The sequence below is a fragment of the Pteropus alecto genome, unplaced genomic scaffold (genome assembly GCF_000325575.1).
Source record: "Pteropus alecto unplaced genomic scaffold, ASM32557v1 scaffold270, whole genome shotgun sequence".
Taxonomy (NCBI): Eukaryota; Metazoa; Chordata; class Mammalia; order Chiroptera; family Pteropodidae; genus Pteropus; species Pteropus alecto.
The window spans coordinates 6,793,829-6,814,090 of NW_006430735.1; the positions used below are offsets into that span (position 1 = coordinate 6,793,829).

Sequence of the window (20,262 nt, forward strand, 5' to 3'; positions counted from 1 at the left end):
ATCCATTACGAGTGCTTCATTGTGCTCTGAAACATAGTCCCGCTAATGCAGTCTTATAATTTATACCCCTTGCTCTCTTGTATCACAAATTTCTTCCCTACTACTGGATCAAGCCCATCGATATGCAAGTATGTGTTGGTGTCTCCCATCTTTAAAAAACAAAATAAACCGCCCTCCCCCAAAAAAAACCAATCACCAAAGGAAAAAAACGTCCTTCTTTGAATCCATGTGACCCCCATTATACTCATGGTATTGACTTTCTCACCTTCTACTCTCTCCTCAACTCACTGAGAAGCAACTCCCTTCCGAGCACTCCACTGAAAATACTCTTGTCTAGGTCATGAATTATCTCTATGTTGCCAAATCAAAGAGTCGCTTGCCTGTCCTCTTAACTGAACTCAGGAGCATTTAGCCCAATTAACCACCATCGCCCCCTTCCAGAAATACTTTTTCCTCTGTTTGTCAACAAACAACTCTCCTGATTCTCTTTCTACTTTACTAGATCCTCATTCTCCAAGTAATTATTCATATATCCTAAGACTTGGCCCTGGACACTCATATTTCTTCTTTATTCATACAATCTCCTAAGTTGATTTCATTCAGTTCCAGAGCAGTAAAAACAGTGACATGTTTTTGATTCCTGGTTTCCTTACTACAGTTTTGATATCCAGACTTACATATTCAACTGCCTATTTGACATGTTCATTTGGAAGTCTAATAAGCATCTCACATTTAACGTGCCCCTCGTAGACCTTGCAGAGGGCTCCTCAGCATCCAGCAGATCAAATATCACCTCCTCAGAGAGGCTCTTCCCATCTTGCTTCTCCCTTTATACCTTTCACCCCCTGCTTCTTTAATTGTTATCTTATCTAGTACATGTTTGCCCCAGCTAGCATATTTGAGGGCAGGGCTGTTGTCTACTCTACTGTTTTTTTCTACAACAATGCCTAGTACATAGTAGATGCTCTAGATCAGAGGTCCCCAACCCCTAGTACCTGTCCATGGCCTGTTAGGAACTGGCCTACAGAGCAGGAGGTGAGCGGCTGGTAAGCAAGTAAAACTTCATCTGTATTTGCAGCCGTTCCCCAGTGATAGCATCACCGCCTCAGCTCCACCTCAGATCTTTGGGCATTAGATTCTCGTAGGAGGATCGGTGCCTGGTGCCAAAAAGGTTGGGGACCACTGCTCTACATACACTTGTTAAATGAACAAATATGCTTGTTAATCAATTATGGAGGACTTCAAATCTTACCTGGTCTTTTCAGATAAATTTGTCTTTTCGACCACAAACTTCATCAACTATCTATCAATCAAAAGCATATTTATATAGCCATAAAAGTCACTGTCTGATAAGTATTGCTAGAAAATAAGCTTTTAATAAAAAGAGAGCAATGGGATGTCAAGAGTTTAGCTTTTTATTTTCAAAAAGTCCCTGTGTGAGACCTGTTGATTGGTCATCTCACTGCTGCACCTAACACTAAGGGACACTATGCCACCGCTTGGACCATCACTGACCATGCTGTCCCAGATGGCACTTCCTGCCATGGCTACAGTGGCCCCCTCTCTGAAGAATGCAGTACATCTAGGTCCAGGGGAATTGCAGGTAACAAGGATCTTTCACAGGGGGCAGCTATGTCTAGACCCTGAACCACTTCTTCCTGAATATGGAGGGCAAATTTGTCATGGGCTTTTCCCTGAGGAATTCTTCCAGTTCCTTTATCCTAAAATTGGTATTACAGGACTTGTATTTTCTGATTGCCCTAGAGACCTTCTCTACCATTTCAACAATAGGGTTGCTCATCTATGTAATTAGAAAATATGGTACTACTATTGAACCATTTGCTAATAAACTTGAGCAAAAAAGTGCCCAACTAGAATAGGTGAAGTAAGTTTCCATTAAACACATGCAGGATGTGAATGACTCAAAGAAGTCACAACAGGCACTAGTTTAGAAATGTCATTATCTTTTTGATGTCCAGAGGAATAACACTTCTATGGCCTTGGAGGTTGCTTATTGGGAATGACTCTATAAAGTATGCAAGGAGATAAAGAATTGACTGTGCAGAATATGATGTGTCAAAAGGAATTAAGAACAGGTAGGTGATAAACTGGGTGCAGAAACATACTGCTTCACATCATCTTTGTCAGAAGAAAAGGAGACAATTGCAAGTGCATTTTAGATTTAAAGCTGCTACCAAAGAAAGCTCAAATGCACCAATCTGTAAATGCATCTATTTCAATTGTGATGGTTACAAACAGTTGATTTGCTAAATGGAGATTAGTCTGTGTAACAAAATCTTTTTGTCTATTGTTGTGGACTAAACTTACATTTTACTTTCCTAAAAGAGAAAGATTTGGGTTTGGTATAGTGACAGAAATAAAACAACTTATTGGCCAGTAATGTATTTATCATCCTTCTTGATCTGCATAAACTGTGTGCATCCAGCAAGAAAAAAGCTGGGTAGACAGCAAATTAATGACTTTTTTTTTTTTAACCAATCAGAGAATTGAAGCCATCAAAAATCTGGAGAGACAGGCACCTTTAGGGAGACACAGGACCTAAGCATTTGCTTATCTGAGGCAGAAACTACCATATACCTTATAAGCCAGTAGGACAATTAAACTAGAAATTTTGGAGAAATTGCTGGAGGCCAAGGGTGGTCCAGCATGAGAAAGATGAAGCTTCTGGAGATCACAGTCATAAGGATGTTCCTCCCTTTTTGCAGGCTTTTGTTTAGGGAACTCTACCAGGCTCTCACAGAGAGGATTGGGGAGAGTCTAGATAAAGTTTCCGCTATGGTTCTGGCTCAGGGAGAGGAATAGCAACCACTACAAAATCGTCCCAGACCATTCTCCCTTAGGAAACAAAAGACTTCATCTGCAAATGGCACAACCTGAGGGCTAATGCAGGGAATGCCACTGCAGCTGAGGTAGGGGAACTGTGTCCAGACCAGCCTCCCATCTCACCTAAGAGGAAGGGAAACTTCACAGAGGGAAGGGCTTTGAGGTCAGACTGAGGCAGTAGATACTGAAAGCAGGAAACAGAGGGGCAGAGAAAAGCTCTATCCTTAGGGTAGGAGAGGAAATTCTCCTGAATGCTCGATATTATACACTCCAAAGAGTGTGACTAAATTTGAACATTAGAGAATGCTCCTCCTTGTCCACACTCTACCAGCACACTAACAAACCACCAGTTATAATAATGGAGTATCTTGCAGCTGAGAGAGCTGCGAGAGACAGGTTCTCTCTGGGGAACAACAAAAAGGGAAGACTTAAGGCCAAAAGAGAAGACAAAAACAAAGTCACTAGAGGAAATTGAAGTCTGTGGTGCCCATAGCAACAATAAACCTTAGAATTGGTAACTGCAGCATTAACAAACTTCAAACATAGCCCAACTCCTGGCTAGATTAACACAAATATCCACACTAAAGGCCTTTTCATCTCAGTTTCTATTGCCCTGTAAAATAGGTCTGGCTTGCAAAAAAAAAAAAAATATATATATATGTATATACATATATGTACACACACACATACATACACACACACACATAATATATATATACACACACACGACATACCAAAAGCCAAGACAAAAGACAAATAAACAATCTGAAAAGATAACGAAATCATTAAAAGAAGACTCAGCTATGACAGAGATGGTGGAAATATTAGAGAGAGAATTTTAAATAGCTAATGATAACATTAAAGGCTCTAATGGAGAAGGTAGTCATCATTTCAGATCAGGGAGGTAATTTTAGCAGAGACATGGATAAAGAGTCAAATGACAATGACAGAAATCAAAAACATGCTAACAAAAATAAAGAGGGCCTTCAATGGGCTTATTGCTAGATGTGACACAGTTGAGGAAAGAATCAGGGACTCTGAAGTTAGGACAATAGAAATTACACAAACTGAAAGGCAAAAATAAAAAAGAGTGAAAAACACAATAGAGCATCCAAGAGCTGAGGGACTATATCAAATGATGTAACATGAGCATAACTAGAATCCCAGAAGGAGAAGAAAAAGGAAGGGGTGGGTGAAATATCTGAAGAAATAATGGGTAAACATATTCCAAAATTACTGACCACATACCTAAGAAACTTAGACATCATCAAGCAGGGAAAAGCCAACCAACCAACCAACCACATCTAGACATGTCATATTCAAACTGCTAAAAGCTAAAGATAGAAAAAAATCTTAAAGACAGGTCGGGGAACGAAAACCATCTTACCCACTATTATGGACTGAAAGTTTTGTGTCCCACCAGATTGATATGTTGAAGCCTTAACCCTCCAGTGTGATTGTATTTGGACACAGGGCCTCAAAAGAAGTAATTAAAGTAAAATGAAGTCCTAAGGGTGGGATTAATGATAGAGATACCACGTTTTCTTTCTTTCCATCTGCGTGCATGCACTGAGGAAAGGCCATGGGAGGACCCAGTGAGAAGGTGGCCATCTATAAGCCAGGAAGAGAACTCTCACCAGAAACCAACCATGCTGGCACTCTGATCTCAGATGTACAGCCTCCAGAACTGTGAGAAAATTAATTTCTGTTACTTAAGCCACCTACTCTGTGGTATTCTGTTATGGCAGCCAAAGCAGACTAAGACACCTACAAAGGAACAAAGTTAAGAGTTAAAGCAAATTTCTTGTCAGAAACCAGGCAAGCAAGGAGATAACAAAGTGACATCTTTAAAGAGTTTTTAAAAAAATTCTGTCAACCCAGACTTCTATATCCAAAAGAAAATCCTCTACCAACAGACTCACCCTACAAAAAGATGTTAAAAGAAGTTCTTCAGGCAGAAGAAATAAGATATAGGTTAAAACTCAGATCTACACAAAGAAATAGAGTGTAAGAAGTGGAAGCCCTAAAGGTGAAATATATTCTTCGACTTATTTTTAACTACACTAAAATATAACTGTTTAAAGCAATAAATACCCAATGCCTTGTTATGTGTAAAATACATATCATATATATATGTCAAAGACATGAAATATATGACGATAATGGTGAGAGATTAAATCTTTCCCCTAAGATTTAGAACAAGGCAAGGATGTCTTCTCTCACTATTCCTATTCAACCTTGCACTGTAAGTCCTAGCTAGTGCAATAAGGCAAGAAAAATAAAAGGCATACAGATTGGAAAGGAAAAAATAAAACTGCCTTTGTTAGCAGACAACATGGTTGTCTACATAGAAAGTTCCAAAGAATTTACGAAAAAGCCCCCTAGAACTAATAAATGAGTTTGCAAGGTTGTGGGATACAAAGTCAACATACAAAAATAGTGTTCATACATACTAGCAATGAATAAATGGAATCTGAAATTTTAAAAAGACATCATTTACAATAGTACCAAAAAAGAAGTACTTAGGTAACTTAGATAGGTATAAATCTAACAAAATATATGTAAGATCTGTGGAAAGCTATAAAACATTCATGAAACAAGTCAAAGATCTAAAGATCTAAACATCACGTTTGTAGATTTAAGTCTCAATATCTATTCTTCCAATTTGATCTATAATTCAAAATGATCCCAATCAAAATCTCAGCAAGCTTTTTTATACATATCAACAAGATTAGGCTCAAATTTATCTAGAATAGCCAAAACACTGTGCAAAAGAATAGAGTGGAAGATTTCACATTTACTAAATTCAAGATTTACTACAAAGCTACAGAAATCAAAGACAGTATGGTACTGTTAACGTTATACATATAAAGATCAATAGAACAGAACAGCGAAACCAGAAATAGACCCATACAAATATAGTCAACAGATTTTTGACAAAGGTATAAAGGTAATTCAAAACAAACTTATATTTCAGAAATCATTAGAAGTACATGGAACACATTTGGAAAAGGCTACTTTAGAACCCCTCATATCATTTTTAAGGGGTAGTTTCTAAAGATTTCTTAGGCTGATTTAGCAAAAGATGAATTATATATATACCTTTTGCTCCATGGACAAGATGACCTGTTCTGTGGATACCAGTCAGCCTCTTTCCCCAGCCATTCCTACCACTGCCCAATGGGCTCATAAAGAAAGTAGCTACAGTAGCAGGGATGGAGGTTCTGCAAGGGCTCAGCAACAAGGACTTCCACTCACGAAGGCCGAATGGCTATGGCTACTGCTGAGTGCCCAAACTTCTAGCAGCAGAGAGTAACAATGAGTCTCCACTATGACACCATTTTCTGGGTTGACCAGCCAGCTCTCAGATGGCAGGTTGATTATAATAGACTCTTTTCATCATAGAAGGGGCAATGTTTTGTTCTTACCGAAATAGACACTTAGTCTAGATATGGATTTACCTTTCCTGCATACAATGCTTCTGCCCGAACTACCATCCATGGACTTCCAGACCATCCGTGGACTTACAGAATACCTTATCCACCATCATGGTGTTTCACACAGCATTGCTTCTGGTCACAGAACTCACTTTACAACAAAACAAGTACAGCAATGGGCTTATACACATGGAACTTACTGGTCTTACCATGTCCTCCACCATCCTGAAGCAGCTGGCTTGACAGAATGATGGCATGGCCTTTTGAAGACTCAGTTGCAGTGCTAGCTGGGTGGCAATACCTTGCAGGTCTAGGGTAAGGAAACAGACTCAGAGTCTCTAAAGAGGGACCTAATCTAACCTCGGGTGGAGAAGAGGGTAGGGCAAGGCAGGAAAGGCTCATCTGGAAGAAGTCATATTAAGCTAAGATCTAAACAATGAGTAGGTTTTCACTAAGTAGAGAAAAAGGTGGAAGTGAGAAGGTTGTTCTAGATGGAAGTTCTGGGGTGGGGAAGGCACATAGGGCCACAGCATTATACACAACAGGCTTCAAAAGACAGGCAACTGACCAGACACTACTAACCATTTTCTTCAGTCTCTTCTCTTCTCGTTTTTTCTCAAGTTGAGCGTCCTTCTCCTCTGCCTCCCTCTTCTGATGCTCCTCCTCTTGGGCCTTTAACTGGGCCTGACCAAAATTAGAATTCATAAAAATCAGAACCCTCGATTTGTATGGAACTAAAATCTTTTAAGTTGAGGTTGAAGAAAGTCAAATATCTACCAACCATCACTCTGGAAGAAGCCTGCACTTTGTGATAAAAGTAGAAAACCTGACCAACACAAGGTCAGTTGTGTAATTTCAAAGTTTCTCCAAAGAGTTCTTTTCTACTTGGGAAGGTGAGACTAAGCATGAATAAGGCTATTAACTTTTAATCATAAAATGATAACTTTTTAGTTCTCATTTTCATCTGTGAAATACTAAGTCCAAACTATATAATATGAAAAAAATTTTTCATTAATTTCACCAAAAAACCCCTCAAAACTGTCTACTTTTTCTTAGTAGGTACAAAATTTACTTCTGACAGATCAAGTCAAGACTTTGAAAAATAAGAACTACCTAACTTTGCAAACTCATCAGGTCAGGCATCTATCTATAACACATTAGTCTTGGTTAAGTGTAAGTCCTCCAATTTGCTAGTTCCCATCAACATTTGTAACATTTCCTACCTGTTATATGAATGCTGTTGATGTTTTTCCCTTTATTTTCCTAAAATTGTCACAGAGTTCAGGCCAGTGGGCAAAAAGTCATTTCCAAAGTGGTGCAACTCTATTGTCTCAGTAGGTTTAAATGAGCTAGATTTAATTTTTTATTGAAGACCTATACAAATCCTTTTTCTTGCCTCAGTTTGCATTCTTGATTTATTACCAATTTCTCCTCTTCTTGTTTCTTCTTCCTCTCTGCCAAGATCCGCCTCCGTTCAGCTCGCTGAACTGCTCTCTCTTCCATGGCTAGAAAACAGTAACAGAGTTCTAATATCAAAAATATGAAGAACACTGCAAAACAAATATTTCCATTTTAGAGTAAAATTTGGTGTTAAAATTTTATTTTAAGTTGAGTGTTCATAATTTTATGTATAAAATTTATATTAAAATACAAATATATAAATTGTAGGTATGTGTGTGTATACATATATCTTCTGTAGGTTAAAGACCTATAATCCCATCCTCAGCAATGAACAATTTGCAGATTTTTGTTTTTGTTTACATTTCTATTAGAATAACGGTTTACTAATTTAAATAAGATAATGTGCCTTGATGATACTTGAAGTATGTGAAACCCAGAAACTAGATTTTTAATTTGATAATTCTTTTAATGAATGTAGAAAACTTTAATTATTTCTAACAAATACTTTGAGAATAGAATTATTCCTCAAATCCCATTGAGTCTTCTAATTTTTCCTAAGTCACTGTACATATGTCTGTACATGTTAACAACAACAAAACAACAACAAACTAAAGTTTAGGGTCATGATCAATACATTTTAATTGAGTTTTAAGGCCTGATATCCAGATGGGCAGGAAATGAAATTGCACTACACAGTTGGAGAACTGGCATCTGAATGAATTCAAGTGTCAGACTCCTGTTCTTGACAGTCTATTAAATATCAATCCAAAAGAAGCAAATGTGCAAGATGGTCTGATAATATGACTCTGTCATCAGTTAGGACTTTCATAGGAAGAGGAGCATGGGTGGGAGCAGTATCAAGTTCTGCTCACCTAAGTCAGCCAATGGTTACTTTTGGTTCCTCATGCCATGCTATAGAGGAAGAAAATTTAAGTCCAAGTTTTAAGAATTAATAAACAAAAAACTTGCCAGGCTATTTCTTACAGATATTAAGTGTCTGCTTTGCTGGGAAAAGAATAGTGGGAGTGCCACAGATGGTGGAAGTGAGACTGTCTCTAAGGAGACAGAAATAGATTGGAGGATTAAAGTGCTTCTTTAAAGAGAGAGAGGGCAGAGTCTGTGGTAATATGTGCTTTCTCCATCTTTTCTGTAGCTAGTTATTAAAGACTACTTGAAAAGTAGCCTGGGGCATGAAATATGCTAACTCCTTGATCAAATAATAATAATAGAATAATCACACTAAAAAGGGCATTTCTTGGTCATCCTCAATGGTGAACAAAGATGGCATAAACTATTGTCCCGGCAAAGTCAATACAAAGACTGCTAATTTCTTCATTAATGGGAATGGACTTTAGGCACAATGTCCTTCAGATGATATCATTTCTTGCTAGGGCAGTAATCTTGCCATAAGTGAAAAATCAGATTTACAAACCACAATATTATTGTCAATGTGCCTACTACCATATACAAATATATGAATAGTGACTATATAGTAAAAACAATTAGCGGATTCATTAGGTGGCTTCTAAGGAATACTCATATATTCTTTGGTTTAAATAACAATTTCTATGTACATCAAATATCTTATTAAATTAAAATGTGTGGTTTATAGATTTTATTACTAAAAGCCTATCATCAAGGCACAACTCATTATAAAATGATGGAATAACTTGATGTGAATTGGTCAATATTTTAACGTTAATAAAGTATAATGATACTTTATTCTTAGCAGCTACAGTTTTCTCATTTGTGTATTTGTCCCTTTTTTTTTTTAATAACAATACGAATCTCAAATTATAGGAAAATGATACACCTTTCAGCAATGGTGTTCCCCCCCGCCCCCTCCACATTGGCTTGAAAGGCAGAAAAGTTTGGTAGAAGAGGCAAGGAAAATAGTGGGGCTCTCTGGTGTATTCTGCTTCCCACATGTCTTATCCATCTTAAACTGACCACGTTCTGCCAAGCCTCAAAACCAAGAGTTGCCAGAATTCAGTCCAATCACATTCTACTCCAAGAGGGAAGATAACCACCACCAAAGCCCCACGAAGACAGCCCTGCCTTTTACTATGGGATGGGGTGCCATCAGCTGCCTTGGGTTCCTTCTGGGTCCAGAAAGAGAATTTCGAGAGCCACTTCTACTACCTTCAGTCAGAGGAGAAGCAACAGGCAAACTGAGGGGGGAAAAAAAGAGAATTCAGACCGATAACCAGCTTTGTTCAAAACCACTGTACCTGAGGAACTCAAAGCATTTTAAAAACTTTAATCAATCCTTACTCTGAGATAACTATAAATTATTATACCCACTAGATAAATTGGTGTAATGAGGCATGGAAATTTGAGTGATTAGCCTGAGTCTACAGTGTGAGCCTGGTGCTCTGACTCCCATCCCAGTGCTTCAAATAAATAGGTATCAACCACTTCTTATCTTACCATTTATCACACATATTGAGTATGTCTCAAGCATGTCTGAAACTATCTTAAATAGCTTTTGAGAAATTGGGGCTCTTATTCCAGGCTCAAAGATTTTCTTTACCCAAAACAGCTACAAATTTAAGCTAGATAATTGGCCGACCCCAGGGATTGCTCCATTTGGACCTGATATTGTCTGACTTGGCTTCTCAGCACTAAACATAAGCAGAAACCCATAAATCAGGTTAGAAGCAAGGAAGCATTTTTCTCTTCTACCAGTATAATAACAGCTCCTCAGACAAAGGCAGTTGCAATACAAATGCTAACTGTATAAGTGGATCCTATAGGCAGCCACTTGCTTTAAATACCTATTTGTACCTGTCATGTGCCAATCACAATGCACAGGGCTTCTTTACTTTGAGAGTGCATAGTAAGAGAAAAGGGGAGATCATAGAGTCTGGAAGCTGGGCAAAGTTCAGGAGCCCCTCTACTACAAAGTGAAAACCCTCAAATAATGAGTCAAAAGACTGTTCTGATACAACGGACATACTTTGGAAGCACCTGGCAGGTTTTTTTTGGTTCTTCTTCGTTGGGGTTTGACAGCGGGCAGCTCTTTGCATTTGTGACTACTGTAGCATGCTCCGCTGCCCACCGAGCCTTCGCCAGCCTCTGGCTTTCCTTCAGCTCCAGAATTGTTTTCTTCTGTTCCTGAAGTTTCTTCTTTTGCTTCTGAATCAGCTGTTGCTGGAGGACATGGCGGTTGTGGAAATGACCCATGCAAATGGGTTCTGCTTTCTGAATGCTAGTTCTGAGCTTCTCATTGCTGCTAGGCTGTTGGGAGGGCTCGACATCCAAAGTCTTGTGCAGTTTATTGTCAGATGTGTTCAGAGGGACATTCTGGAGGGGAACCTGTAAGATGTTTTTTGCTGGTCTATCTTGGTGCGAGCTGGGCATACAATCATTGCTCCCTGGGGGTACGGCAGTCACCTGAGAGAGAAGATGTTATAGCTCAGCTATTTAAAGGATTGTGCTGATGAGATCTGACTTCATCTAGTCGGCACTGCTCTGTTTAATAGCACGTCTTCTCTGCACCTCGGCCAGAGTTGCCCTGTGCTGCTGGCCTGGCATCTCAGAGACTACCAGCCTTCGCTCTGTGAGCCACTCTTAGAATGGGTACAGCTACTCACCATGAAAACTGGGTGAAAGAATGGCTACAACTGTATGAACCATTGACATGGGCCAGGACATTTGTAATGAGAAAAATGTGCTCTTATAAATTGCTAATTTGGATAGTTTATTTGTGAATTAGGCAAGATTACTCTAGATACATATTACAGGAATTTTAATTTGTACAAATTGATTGAATTTTGCAGAAAATTGAAAATTTTGTTGCAAAGGATATATTCTTTCTCAAGAATGCTTGACAATTAAGGAATATCCTAACAAATCAGTAACAGCTCTTTAATAATAGCTTTTTCAATGCCTCTCTTACCACTAAGTTAATCATAAGGTATTTATTTATTTCAAGATTAAAGCCTGGATTATAAAGTTGTCTCCAGTTATTCCCAAACAATCTATTGTGGAAATACTGGCAAACCCAGGATTACTGAACAAATAACTGTATTATGTAAGAATAATGTTACCTAATAATACTTTGTATTAGTATATGGCTTACTAGTTTTCAAAGCTTTATCATTTAAATCTCATTTAACAGACTGAGGTATCATACTCCATTACAAGTTCTGTTATACAGAGAGGAAGGAAGCACAATTTTTAAAAAGAAAATTTTATTCTGGCCAAAATATTGTCATAGTGAAAATGTTTCTTCTTTTCACTTAGAATGGTTTGATTCTAAGGTCTAACCAGTTTTTGATTCTGCCTTCTGCAGTGATGTAAGGAGAAAAATACTGTGAACTATCTTATATCTTAGAAGCTTCTAGCTCTAAAAGGGTGTACACTAAGGTACTCAAAGATATTTTCTATGATGATACAAATATTTTTTATAGATTCAGCTGAAGTGAAAGATGTGATATATGGAAACTCAGACATGTTAAATACTTTAAAAAATAATCTATTTCAGAAATGTCAGTGGACATTTATTCATGAGAACATCTGCTTAAGTAATTTAGTATCAAGCAGGGTATATGTTTTAGGCCCTTTTAAACTTTGCAGTAATGATACCTTATTAACCCAGCAGGACTAAAAGCTTTCAGTACAGTAACAAGATTTCTTTTGGATCATGGTAACTTTTTAAGGTGAAAATAAGAAAATGAAAGAGAAGCTTACTGGTACAGGTTGTACTTAAGAGAACAGAACTGAACAGTCTGGCTTAAGTAGAGAAAATTACCTATTAGCTAAATAATAATTCTGAAAAATTTCAAGGTATAATATATGTTTGTGGTACATGAGTTCGAATGATTGTATAATTAATGAGCATCTAACTAGAAATTTTATATTGTCATTTGTTCATGTTACACTCTAAACTCTGGAAAAGATGATAGTTTCTACAGTAACCTACAGTCTATTATAGCCCTTTATTTTCGTTTGCTCTATTTTTTATAATATTATCCTTTCTTGATAAATTCTTTTGTTCTTGATTTTAGAGATATGGAGATCTTTTTTCTTGAGTCTAAATTATGCATACATATTGAATAATTTTTCTGTTTTACGCAGGTAAAAACAATACTTTCTGCTGACTTTTTTTTAAATTTAAAGATAATAACAGTGGAAATTTGTAGGGTAAAATGTCCTACACAGCTATTTCCTATGATAGAAGATTTTCCTGGGTCTCAATCGAAACAAAATTATATAACTGACATAAAAGTAGATAAATTGCCTAAGGGAAGGGACCAAGATGTTACATAAGTCCCAATAAGCATCCTCATGATGCCCCTTTTCTGAGAGACTAAGCTTAAATTAAGACCAGCCTCCTTGTTATCAGTAATCAGGATAAAGAACAAGCCTGGAGACCCAAGCCTGTGGTGCCCAAACTAATTTCACATATCTGAGTTGAGTACTGAACAGTGTTATGTAGAGGATGGAGGGGGCCTGGGGTGCAGGCGACGGGGCAGAGAACCTTCTCTGGAAGGCTTTTCAAACACAAGTGCAATTATGAAAGAAAAAACTGATAGCACTGACTTTGCAAAAACTTAATATGTATAGTACCAAAACCATCAATAAACCAAAAAGACAAATTACAAAATGAAAAAAAAAATTATAAAATATAAAATAGTAAAAGCATCAGTGTCTTAAAAATATAAAGAGCTCCTATAAATAACAGGATACATAATCAAGAAGAAAAATGGAAAAAAGGCATAAAGAGACAAGTCACTATGCATCTTTCTATATCCATTCTCACATACTACATATATATGCAAATGACTAATGTAAAAAATGTTTAACCTCACTAGTAATCCAAAAAAAAAAAAAAGAAAAAAAAGGAAATGTTGAAGCAATAATAAGATGAAAATATTTTACCTGTTAACTTGGCAAAAATGAAAAATATGTTATCAGGCAGGAAAACACACTTGTTTGGTGCAATATCACTGGAAGGGCAATTTGGTAATAGCCTTTACAATGTGCATTCTATTTTTAGGTATTTATCCAAAATAAAACATTATGGATGTGTGCAAAGATTTACCCACAAAGATGCTGACTGAAGCTTTGTTTGCAATAGTGGCAAACTAGAAATAATTTAAATATCCAGCAATAGAGAAGGAGATAAACCGATTCTAGCTTATGGTTCACAATAGAATATCATGCAGCCATTATAACATGATGACACAGCATGGTAGTCCTTAATCAGGGGGTATTCATCAGGTTCATCTGCAGAACTTTAAAAAAATACAGGTACCCCACTCACTTGAAATTCATAGTGATCTGATTCTGCAGGATATTCTCAGTTGAGAACTACTGTTGAAGAAGTAGATTTACTGATAAAAAATCCTCATACAGTGAAGATAAAAAAGAAACTTTTTAGAAAATAGAATAATTATATTATTATTAAAAAAGAAAACACATGGCCTTCCTTTCTCTGTGTTAAGGCAGACTAATGTCCTCAATGACTCAAAGAAAAATTTAAAGCTAAATATTAAAGAGAAGAATGTATACATGCCTGAATAGAGAATAGACTAGATGGCTGGCTATACCTCAATATGTGGTGGTTATCTCCAGATGACAGAATTACTATTTTACTTTTTTCTCTGTCATTTTATCATACCAAATTGCTACAATTAATATATATGATTTTTCTCACTAGAAAAATAAAAACTTAAACATTTCCTTCTTGTAAGTCACAAGCATATTTAGAAATGTCTGATGATCAAATAAGAGTTCAAGAGTTGTAAACAATGCTTTATATATCTGTTCCTGAGGGAGTCTTTCTCTTAGTAGTTTTAAATTCCCTCACTTATGTCCCTACTAAGTTTCAGCTACATCAAAGTTTACGTGATTATAAAAAGAAGATTCGGTTCAGGAAAATAAACATTGACTGAAAGATAAACTTTGTGCATTGTAGCAGCTTCCACCTTTCAGATAGCTTAGGCAAGGCAATCTGACAAGGGCTAACATACTCTAAGCTATCCAAGTGCAGAGCTCAAATGCAAGTGGTTAATAAGTAGGAAGACCAAGCAAAGAAAACACAATGTACCTCTCCATTTCTTATAGGTGGATCCACCATGGCTGTTGCCTCCTCAAGTACACTGACACCTGATGATCTGTTTGCACGGAGTTTGCCTAGTGATGCTGCCTTCAAAAACTCATTCATTTTCCTCCGTGTTTCCTCCTTTGTTAGAGCCAGCTCTCTCTTTAGGATGTCTGCACGATAACAATGCTGCCATTCTGTAAAGTGATGCCGGAGAACTTGTTTCCGGTTATACTCAGCGGCCAGTTGTTGTTTTCTAAGCAAAAAAAATTTCCATTAAAAAACGAATCAATTCAGTAAACTCTGACATTACTTATAGTAATATTTTTTTTTTTGAAAATGTTTCCTTGGGCAAGGGGAACAAGAAAAAATAAACAAATGGGATTATATTAAACTAAAAAAGATTTTGCTCAGCAAAGGAAACAATCAACAAAACAAAAAGACAACCTACTGAATGGGAGAAGATATTTGCCAATGATATCTGAAAAGGGGTTAAAATCTAAAATATATAAGGAATTCATACAACTTAACACCAAAAAGACAAACAATCCAAAAAAACAAATGGACAGGGGACCTGAACAGACATGAAAAGATGCTCGATGTCACTAATTATCAGAGAAATGCAAACTGCAAATTCAAACCACAATGAGGTATCACCTCACATTTGTCAGAATGGCTATCATCAATAAATCAACAAACAAGTATTGTCGAGGATGTGGAGAAAAGGGAACCGTGGTGCACTGTTGGTGGGATTGTAAATTGGTACAGCCACTATGGAAAACAGTATGGAGGTTCCTCAAAAAAACTAAGAATTGATCTACCATATGATCCAGTAATCCCTCTACTGGATATTTACCCCAAATACTTGAAAACTCATATTCGAAAAGATACTTGCACACCCATGTTCATAGCAGCATTATTCACAGTGGCCAGGACATGGAAGCAACTGAAGTGTCCTATGATAGATGACTGGCTAAAGAAGCTATGGTATATATATACAATGGAATATTACTCAGCCATAAGAGATGAAATACTGCCATTTGCGACAACATAGATGGACCTTGAGATAATTATGCTAGGTGAAATAAGCCAGACAGAAAAAGTTGAAAATCACATGATATCACTTACATATGGGATATACACCTAAAAACAACAAATGAACAGGACAAACAAACAGAGACTCATGGACATGGACTATAGACTAGTGGTTACCAGAGGACTATAGAGTAGTGGTTACTAGTAGGATAGGGGAGGAGCGGGGAGGTAGACGGGGTAAAGGGAGTTAAATATAGAGGGATAGGAGGAGTGTGAAGTGAGTAAAGGGGACCAAATATATGGTAGCTGAAGGAAACTGGACTTTGGGTGGTAAACACACAATAGAATATATAGATGTCAAATTATAATGTACACCTGAAAATTATATAATTGTATTAAGCAATGTTATCCCAATAAACTTAATAAAAAATGAAAATAAAAAATAAAAAATAATTTAAAAAAGAAGGGCAAATACCATATGATTTCACTTATATGTAGAATCTAAAAAACAAAATAAACAAACAAAATAGAAACAGATTCATAGATACAGAGAACAAACTGAGAGTTGCCAGATGGGAAGGGTGTTAGAGGCTGGATAAAACTGATGAAGGGATTAGGAGGTACAAATTGGCAGTTACAAAACAGTCACAAGGATGTAAAGTACAGCATAGGGAATATAGTCGATAATATTGTAATAACTATATGTATGGCATCAGGTGGGTACTAAACTTATTGGGTGGATGATTCTATAAGTTATGTAATTGTCTAACCACTCCACTGTGCACCTGGAACTAATATATTGAATGTCAACTGTAACTGAAAAATAAAAATTAAAAATTAAAAAGCCTCAGGAAATCTGAAAAAAAAAAAAAGCCATTTACAGCTTGTTATTTAGTAATATAAATGAAACACAAGTCCAAAGGAATCCCAGAAATGCTCCACTTAGCTCCAGCTTATCCTTATATTTAAGCTAAATGGAATTGTTTTATAAAATTCCTCAGTGCAAAGGGTCTGCTCATAGAGGCGCTGATATCTCAAGACATTACTTCAGAAGAAAGAGTGACTGTTCTGTTTCATCATGTCACAAAGATATATTATTTTGATTACCATAAAATAGTTTCTGAGAGCTTTTAGAGGGAAAGGAGCAAAAACAATGGGTGTATAAATAATTACTTTTTAAAAGATGAATGCATGAGGGATATATTCAGCTACACTTGGAAATCTAAGGAAGACAGAAGTTTGAAAGAAAGGGAAAGGAACAAAACTTAAGTGAAATGCCAATAATTAAGTATAAGACTTATAAAAGTCAACATGAAATTATGAGGATGGATCTTGTGAAAGAAGGACTTGGTCAGGGAAAGAATCTCTAAAAACGACTAATTTACTGAATGCTTAAAGTAAATGAGTGAAGGACTGCCTTGTGAAGGAAGATACTTGCTAAAACACTAGACATGTGTGAAAGGCACAGACAGGCATTTGCTCTGATGGAACTCATTCAGAGTCTACTAGGGGGTCTGATTCATTCTCTTCTAAGGAAGAGTTCCTTTTGATTCTCGGAAATTTCATGAACATTAGGGGGCATGTCTGAATGAAATTGGAACTGCCAGCTACATTCCCTTCCCAAGGGGAATCTCTAATAGGAGACACTACGGTGGTAGCCAGTCGAGAATTCAAGCATAGCGTTCTCTGAGATCTATCTATAAATGGATGATTACTGTTTCTGAAGAAGTAAGGTGTAGAGGTTGGAATTTATGTCACATCAGGGGTCAGTTTCAAGGTTTAAAACCTAATACTATTTAGATACCTACTCGATTTTATCTTGTAAAGATGACTCGAATAAATTCTCTATAACTCTATTTGCATATCCATTTTTGTTAAATGTATATAATGCTTAACATTCCTCATGGACTTTTTGGGGTCATATAAAAAAAACATAAAGTTCTTAAAGTCTGTGAGTCAAGAGAAAATTTCTATAGTTGTTAAACACTCAAATGACTTTTAACTTTTTGATTGCCACCTCAGTAAGAAAAAAATGTTACACTATGACTCAATATACAATTTATGTGTGTATGTATATACAACCAAAACAAAAGTTTCACCAAACATTTACTCTTATTATCAGAGATGTACTTGGATATTTCTGTTCTAATCTATTCTATTTCTTTAAAAAATATAGTTCATCTTGAGCCTGATTTCAGGACCTACTAATGGGTTAAAACTCTTAGTTTAAAAAAAACTACTCTAGAGTCACAGATTTTTTTTTTTTTTAGGCACAGCAACTCTTGGTTGACCTCACAGATTGCAGGGACCTTGTCAGCTTACAATCCCCTATTTTTTAGGCCTACAGCATCTGGTTTTCCTAGATGGTATCCCATCCAAGTACTAACCAGGCCCAACCCTGCTTAGCTTCCAAGATCAGATAGGATTGGGCTTGTTCAGGATAGCACGGCCATCGACTAGAGTCACAGAATTCAACTTATGTCAGGAGTTAGATAAAACAACCAATTAATGAGAGCAAAGTCAATTAAAAAAATGAATTTTGGGATAATACTAACAGCAACTCTGCCAGCAGCATTTTTCATTATATTTAATTGCTTCCTTCTAATGAATTAATAATTGATACTCGATAAATATTTGGTGATTGGGTGATGGTTTTGTAATGAAAGTACAATATCAGTTGTAATAAACATTTATATATTATTTTACTTTGATGGAAATAAATTAAATATCTGAGATTGAATAACCTTGAAATCAAAATTTTAGAAGAATAATAATAAATCAAATTAGCAACATAAGTAAGAACAAAGCTCTAAAAATATCAATGTATAAATGATGAAACAAACAAACAACCCTATAGCACTTAAGTGAAAATCACAAATTTCTCTGATTATGTACATTGCTCTGATTAATGTGAAATTTAATTTACATCAATCTGCTCAGGAAGGCAGAGTGTGAAATTTACCTGATATATTATTAATTTCATGTTTTTACAGCATCCAGAGCCAAAACAACACTGAGGTTTTGACTGTCAAGGAAGAAATTATTTGGACATTGTAAAGAGGCAAAGAGAAAAAATATTCCTGTAAGTATGACAAAAAGACTAAACAGGAAGAAAATAGGTAAAAAAAAAAAAAAAAATGCATGTTCACTATAGTGCTTAGAGCCTACTCTGTAATGGTTAGGTAGGTGATATGAAGAAACATTTAATATGCATGTATGTGGGTTGAAGTGGTAGGGTAGAAACACAGAAGCTAGGGATCCAGAGACAAGGCTGCATCCTTGCAGTTCACTTCAGCAGAGTGACACTATTCCAGATAAGCCAATTTCTATATATTTTTAAAAGATGACGTTAAAAACACAAATATTTCTGAAAGTAAAAAATCACTTAAATTTCTTAAAAGCTCAACCAGATGTGATTTACTTGGGTATGCTAACATAAAAGAAATGGTTTCAGACACAGCTCCCAGATAATCAAAAAATGAAGAACAGAGTTCCTGTACAGAAAACACCCTGTCCTGGTATGCTTCCAAGTGAAATCAGGGAATTTCTGGCAAGAATATATAAACTGATCATCATAATTATATAACTGAATGCAGAGAAAGGCTGTTGCTAAAGACATAAGAATATAAAATATAAAGAAGTTTTTTTTCTTTTTTTAAAATTATTATTTATGCCTACAGCACCTGGTCTTCCTAGGTGGTCTCCCATCCAAGTAATAACCAGATCCGACCCTGCTTAGCTTCCGAGATCAGACATCAGGCTTGTTTAGGGTGGCATGACCGTAAACCATGGACCGTGGCTCCACTGGGGTGCGAACCCAGAACCTTCTGTGTGTAAAGCAGATGTACTAACCACTACAATATGGAACCACGTCCATAAATTTAAATTTAAACTATGCTACTTAGAATCAACACCTCAAATGATACTTAGTGATTGCTGCATATTATAGAACTGAAAAGTCAGAACACTAACCATATATGGGACACTGGGCCTAAATCTAAGCCTTAGATTTCATCTCAAAAATATTATCACCCTAAAACAAAAGCTCCACACTGACTATCCTCAGGATAAAAAGAAAACTTGAAAATATAACTCAAATTCTTATGTAAGGTTATAACACCATCTTAGGTTAATTTTAGATACCTAAAAAGTTTCTTCAATTTTTTAAAAAAGGAAATGAGAAATGGCAAATAAATAACCAATTACTAGTGATCCGATTGAGTGCTGAGATCTAATGCAGAATACAAAAACAGCAATAATGCAAACAGCTGCATTATGGATGCGCAGGTTCAGTAGGAATAGAAATGAAAAGCTAATACATTCAATAATGCACCAGGAAGCCTCCAGGAAAAAAGTGGAAGATTACACAATTGTTTTAGAGTTTTAAAGTGAGCCAGGCAATACAGGTTTGGTCCTCCTGCCTCTCTGATATACTTATGAGGAGCTTTCCCAGTTTCAGATGCCATGAAGTTTCTGGCTTCTCACCCGGATACC

The 20,262-nt window shown here is 36.4% G+C and overlaps 1 protein-coding gene and 2 pseudogenes across 1 annotated transcript in view; 1 reads left to right on the plus strand and 2 right to left on the minus strand.

Moving 5' to 3' along the window:
* CCDC191 (coiled-coil domain containing 191) overlaps nt 1-20,262 on the minus strand; it is a 74,736-nt gene that overhangs the window by 17,039 nt on the left and 37,435 nt on the right. Inside the window, exons 9-13 of the mRNA XM_006905502.3 lie at nt 14,740-14,989; nt 10,642-11,078; nt 9,741-9,853; nt 7,704-7,786; nt 6,864-6,965 (exon numbers count right to left, since the gene is read on the minus strand). Of these exons, the coding sequence (XP_006905564.2) occupies nt 6,864-6,965; nt 7,704-7,786; nt 9,741-9,853; nt 10,642-11,078; nt 14,740-14,989 (985 nt within the window). The remainder of the gene's footprint in view (nt 1-6,863; nt 6,966-7,703; nt 7,787-9,740; nt 9,854-10,641; nt 11,079-14,739; nt 14,990-20,262) is intronic.
* On the plus strand, nt 1,351-2,263 carry LOC102881760 (annotated as a pseudogene).
* LOC112485374 lies at nt 18,107-18,225 on the minus strand (annotated as a pseudogene).